Below are 6,479 nucleotides of genomic sequence, written 5' to 3'. Positions count from 1 at the left end.
TGGCTAGGGTCTTAGTTGCAAAGAAATCTTTCTAACTGAAACATAAGTCTGAAAATAGCATTTTAAAGTCAAATTATGTGGCTTGTTTAAAGTCGCCCTGTTCTTCCATTTTCTGACCTGTTTAACTGCTTGAAATCCTCAAATAACTCACATTCTGATCTACAGTATGCCTGTAATTCCTTTCTCTATGGTATGTTTTACCTAATTTTATCTTCCAATATGCTTTCCCTCCTAGCACAATGAACAATTCAAAGATGCCATCTAATGCACCATGCCACTAAGTAAGTACTGTGGCCAATGATTTTAAGTGCAATAAATTATCTTTAGGTTGAAAAGATAATAAGCCAAAAAAAAAAAATAAATAAATGACATCTTAACTAGAGGTAAGGGTCAAACCAACTTATGGTCAATTTGAAAATGCTTTAAGACCTCACTATCAGAGCTGGTTGAAAATGTGTAAGTTAGGCAAAGACATAATGCTATGTGAAGAGAGAAGTAATACAAACACACTAGCCATATTTTAATTAAAATAGAGTTTAATAGCTTTTAATATAAACATGAGGAAGAAAAACCACGTTAAGTTGTAGCATTCTTTTTAAAATAAAACTGCAATCAATACTTGACTCTCCAAGCTCCAAACTCCATAAACAATGTTTTTTGAGGTGGTAGATTGTAATATTTTATATACCATTATTTACCTATCATTTGTTTCTGACCTTTAAAAGTGATGGAACCTGCAGCACTCAATATAATGTGAAGCTTTGCTATGTTGAGGGAAAAGTATTCCTTGGCCCAGAAATGCTTGTTTATAGGCAAAATTTCCATCAATACATTTGAGAAGGTAGGAGAAAGATTTCATATAGTTGAAAACATTAGATTTTTTTGTTAGTATTTCAAGTTTGACATTTTACCAATCTCCTAAAGGATTGATTACTTAACTCCCTGCCCTTTAAAGCCTGAGGTAAGGGTTACTAAGATTTGTATGTTTTCTCTTAAATACCAAGGACACCTGCAGCCAGGTTAACACGTAGGGTAGAAAAGCTGTTTCGTATCACTACTATTAGGGTCCAATTCCTTTCAATTTGTTACATGTGAATTAACACTGCTCTTCATAATCTTCCTTTACCAAATCTAGGAAAAAAAGAAACTTCGGTAATCAAAGCAGGTATAGAGCACAGCCCTGCAAAGAGCTATTTTTAAAAAAGGGCATTTCTATGAAGATACAAAGTATCCCCCCTAAAATTTTAGTGCAATTTGAAGCTTTGACACTTGTAGAAGTATAAATGCTACAAACTTACAAACATCATTTGAAAGTTTAATTAAATTCTCTTAAACTTATTTGGTTTTGTAAATTTTAAGTATTAAGCTTTTAATCTTATATTTAATGTTTTTGTTTCAGCCCCTCTCCTGAAGATGGCAAAGATTGGCTAACATGCGGATGCCAATCTTTGCCATCTTCAAGACGGGGCTAAAACTAAAACATTAAATGTAAGATTAAAAGCTTAATACTTAAAATTTACAAAACCACATAAGTTTAAGAGAATTTAATTAAACTTTCAAATGATGTTTTGAAAGTGTGTGGCATTTATATTTCTGCAGCAGTGCCCTCGGGGGACCAAGCACACTGTATCAAAGCTTAAAATTGCACTAAGACTTGTGGGACACCTTCTATTTCACTACCTGCTTGTTATCACCGGACCACCATGTTGGCTGGAATTATGAAAATCCCTTTTGATGCATTTATTTAACAAAGGAAAATCATCAGAAAATGAGAAGCACCATTATAGTTTGTAAGGTATGCAGCATAGACCCAATAGTAGGTAATCAATGACCGATACTTTCTAGTATCCCAAACGTGCTACCATGCTAATAAGCAGTGCTTGCAAAGAAGTTGAATGATAAGTATTACTCAGCAGCTTTTTGGTTTAAACTGATTGCCAGTAATGACTAGCAGCTTCAATGATGTAGCAGGGAGGGAGAACCAACCCTTCCATACCTAACAGTGCTACAGTCTATTCCTAAGTGGCTTTATGGGTTGTTAGGGGTCCCATGTTTTAATGGTAATACTGCATTGACTCTGAAGGAATATGCAGCAATATGGGGGGTGGGGGAGAAAAATAGGAGGAAAGACATAAAAGTTATATAGTTAGTGTCTTTAAAGTCTAAAAATTTAAACTTCAATTAAAAACCTCACATAGTTCACAGCTATCAGCCTACACTGTAAGCAGATATCTGTGTGTAGGTTGGGAGCTTTTGCTTTGGAGTGGTTTTTGTAACTCTGTTTACATTAAAAAGGACAGTGTGTTGCATTGACAAGGTCCCATTCTTTCCTATGAGCATAGTCCTTGCAATCTAGGAGTCTCTCGAATTCGATGTCTTGTCTTTTAGGTGAAAATACTATAACATTGCTGGTTTTTGAGCAGGAGAAGTGATATTTCTCCAGTCCTTGTAGGTGAGAGGCTCATGATGTTACAGCCTCTCATTTTTCCTTTAAGAGAGGATGGCATTAGAGCGCTGAATACCAATGAAATTATCAGCGCTGAAAGATCTTCTCATAGCAGCTCTACATAGGTCTTTGTATTTGTCTTCGCACAATCTGGAAATGGCCTAGGAAAGGCAAACAGAACACAAGCACCATTTTTAAAAAAAGATTCCGACTTTATAATAAAAAGCATCACTGACAGGCCCCACATCCACACTCCTTTGGATAGTTCATAGTTACTACCACTTTGAGTAGCTAAGGTCTACACTGCCAAGTTCTGGGGATGCTACTTCCTGCTAATTCATTAAGGTAGATCCTCTAGGGGCTATAATTAGATTGCCAGAGCAAAGAGGTACTTAGATTTAAAAGCTGGGTTCTAAAGATGTCAAAAGCATTGTGATAGGCTCCTAACAGCAATATCATCTGCACACAGGAACATTATGTTCCTTAAACATAATGTACATAACACTTGGGTAAAATCAGTATTTACTCAGTCAAATTCTATCTAATCTTCATTAGTTATTGTACACTCTAAGCAAATTTTAATGAGGCAGGTGTGTGCTGTATTTTATTGAAAGGTAGGAGAGGTCTAATAACAAGCACCAAAAGGAGCTATTTCACTTGCACATTAAGTATGTTATGGTAAGTTATGGTAGAAAAACGTTTTATTCTAAAGTAACACCAAGGTACCACAGAAAGTATTTAAAAGTGTCCATTTCAGTTGTGAATAATTTTGCTGTATACTCACCAAAAGTCATAAGCCATATTCTTTGTCCCATGTACATTACCATTTCCATTAAAAATCCATGTACTTTCTATACCATTTGAAACATACATACATTTATAAGTATATAGAAAACAGACATGAATTTGCAAACTGAGTAAGACAGTTAAGAATGGTAAGTAGATTATGTATGTAGATATGATTATTGATGCAATCGTAAGAAGTTATTCATGTACAGTTATATAGAAAGGGGAGAGAGTTTCAAATGGAAAACCATTAAGAACAGATTAGTTTGATTTAAAATATTCTAAATTATGGTCACAAAACAGGTACCATAAAAGACACTGGAAGTATGATGTGTAAGGGTTAATAAGCTCTTCAACGTGGTAATTCTAAAAAGCTTTCCATTTTCTTAATCACTATTTAATACAATTTATTCACAGACATTGGCTTTGGTGACTGACAGAAAAACTTAGTGATTCCACAGCCTTACCTCTAGGTTCTGTGCTCTTTCTTTGCTAAGAGGAGCAAACAGAAAATTCAGGTGGTTGTCATCTGCTAAGGAGCGAAGGTCAAAGTAGTATTTGGCATAAACACTGGCAGGAACATTAATATTAAACTGAAGTAGCTCCAGAAAATGCCTTTCCATCTCATTCCTGGTGGAGGAGGAGACAACAAAACCAATACAGGACAATTTTAGTCAACTGGACTATCTTCAAAAATATTCTGAGCTACTAGGATGGCTCTAAATTTTGTTCTGGAACAAAATGAAGGCTACCCAGATGGATTAACACACTAATGTTCAAACAAGGTACAGCTATCTGTTCCTTTCTGCATCCCAGCATTTGAGTTTGGGACAAGGGGGAAAAGGTTATGGCCCTCTTGTACACTTGTGCTGCTGACTCGGGGGCTCATTCTTTAGAGTTCCATTAGTGCAGCTGTACGATTCATGCTCCACACTTACTCACAAGGCCCCACTAACAGTGATCAGATGAAAGGAATGATGTATGCTGTTTATTAGCTCTGAAGAACTTGCAGACATTTTCACCCGGCAGATAACAGGAAGGGGCTTATTGAAGTAGAGACGCACCAACAAAAGGAGTGGGCACATCACCACGGCAACAAATGGATCCATCTAGAGCCACTGCTATTATCTCTGAGGGGGAAGAACTCTTGAGGCTACAAGGATTCATCTCAAATAAATAAATAAATAAGCTACATTTGATAGGAAAGGGAATCCCTCCCCCTGCCCCAGTACATGGGCTCATGTCAAAGGGCACAATGCAAGTTTCTGTTCACCTTAACCTTAATAGGGTAAGAAGCTGTCACTATAACAGGGCAGTATGCACTTTTTAAACTCTGGAAGGAAGAAAGATTAAATGAAGATGTCTTAGCTGGGCTAAACCCACTTTAAGACATGACCTCAGATAATAGAGCACTGGACTCAAACTCAAACAGTGTTTCTGCCATGTTGGGAAAGCAATGCCGAGATGCTCAGCATCCACCACCCCTTGCCAGAACAGAATGGAAACATACCCACAGGGGGTAAGTGCAATAAAGTGAGAAAGGGAAATGTTGGGAGCAGTCTTTTGCTATGTGACCATGCTGCTGTCACTTGTTAAGTGTTTAAGTAAATAAATATAAACTTAGAGTAAATCGTACCACTTTAACAGTAATCCTGTTATAGACAGTTAATTACATAAAAATGATGAACTACATGAACAAACTTAAAAGATTATTTTTTAACATATTTGGTTTCTTAGTGTTAAAGTTTTAATATTTTAGCCATTGGATAGGTCAACACTTGATATTCTCCTATATGGAGAGCAGTCAGAATGTGAGCAGTGATGAGGTTTTCTACATTTGCTGAACTTTAAACTCTACTGAACCTACTTCCAAAATTAATTTCCTGTTCATATGGCCATAAGTCTATAGAAATGTAAATCAGATGTTTTGATAATCAGCTAATCAGGACTTAATTTACTACAGAAATAAATGCACTTCAGTATCCCTTTTATATTTTCTCCCCTAATACATTTTAACTGTGTAGAAATACAGTACTTCATAGGATTAACATGTCTATTAATAGAGGTTTAATCACTGAAGAAAAGCATTATGCCTACAGAATATGCATCTTCTGGGTTTTTTTGTTGTTGTTGTTTTTTTCAAAGGCTAGATGGCTGAATAGCATACCATTTACAGGCATAGCAAATTTTCTGAATAGCAGCTGCTCAGTTTAACTTATTCTTTTGAAGGCGAATATATTCTAAAAAGACACACAGATGTTGGAAAGTCTTAAGAAAAAACTGGCAGACACCAATTTTTCAATTTAGACTCAAAATGAGATTACGAATAGTAGTCAACAGCAGGGGGACAAAACCAATGTATACTAAACACTGTTGTAATGTCTTCCAATTTCCAAAGATCATAAACAAAAGCAGCCTATTATAAACATAGCTCCTGGTGTTTCTCTGTTCACACACAAACAGCATTGTTTAGAACTAGTCTTCCTGTAGCTACACACTGCCACTACTGCTCCTGGAGCTCATATCTGTGAAAACCCACACATTTCTCTGCACGTTATAACTAGAACCAGAGTCTTAACCACCTTAATTGTAGGTTTTGAGAAATTTTCAGCTGCCATCATGGCAGGGTTCGTGTTCATGATAATAAATTTTCCCTTTTTTCAAGTCTGAAGACTGATGACAATGGTGATCAAAGTCATTTTAGCTTCTGCAACTTCCAAAAGTACTTTCATTTGTTTCAAATTCATTATTTGTTGTCATACTATTGGCTAAAGTGGCTATAAGCAATATCACCATGACCACTCAGTTTCTATTATTATCAAAGTGGGCGCTGTCACCAAAAGCTACTAAGACGGCTACTGACAATCACTGGTGCCTTCTCTTAGTCACAAGTATCCTCACTTCAGTTGTAAATATGCACTTTGGTAATTCTGAATGAGTCTTACATAGAGTAATGGGCAAAAGTAACAAAAATAAACTCTTGCCACTGCCTGCCATGATCTTGATCTTCCTGTGCTGTTCAATATAATCAAAAGGTGTTCTTTCACATTTTCCTAAATGCCACCCACCAAGACATTTTCACTGTCAAATGGGCACTTTGAGAGTCTGCTGGAAATCTCTCCAGCTCGTCCTGCCTACCACTCTCAAGGACCTTCACAGCAGCCAGGGTGGCCAGGATGAAAGCCCTTGTCTAGTCTGGTGTTTCATGCCACCCATGTTACTATGCCGTATGTGAGGAGCACGCCGT

At 36.6% G+C, this 6,479-nt stretch overlaps 1 protein-coding gene across 3 annotated transcripts in view; it reads right to left on the bottom strand.

Annotated features, from left to right (window-relative positions):
* Positions 1-516: 516 nt before the first annotated feature.
* The window catches only part of CCNYL1 (cyclin Y like 1), a 33,743-nt gene continuing 27,780 nt past the window's right edge, over positions 517-6,479 (bottom strand). For all 3 annotated transcript variants that reach the window (XM_006921396.3, XM_025039512.1, XM_015596595.2), the window contains 2 exons: positions 3,700-3,862; positions 517-2,607 (listed from right to left, as the gene is read on the bottom strand). In XM_006921396.3, the coding sequence (XP_006921458.1) occupies positions 2,491-2,607; positions 3,700-3,862 (280 nt within the window). In that variant the 3' untranslated portion in view covers positions 517-2,490. The remainder of the gene's footprint in view (positions 2,608-3,699; positions 3,863-6,479) is intronic.

The sequence above is a fragment of the Pteropus alecto genome, unplaced genomic scaffold, assembly GCF_000325575.1.
Source record: "Pteropus alecto unplaced genomic scaffold, ASM32557v1 scaffold3, whole genome shotgun sequence".
NCBI classification, from domain to species: Eukaryota; Metazoa; Chordata; class Mammalia; order Chiroptera; family Pteropodidae; genus Pteropus; species Pteropus alecto.
This window is presented reverse-complemented; position numbering and strand designations above follow the sequence as displayed.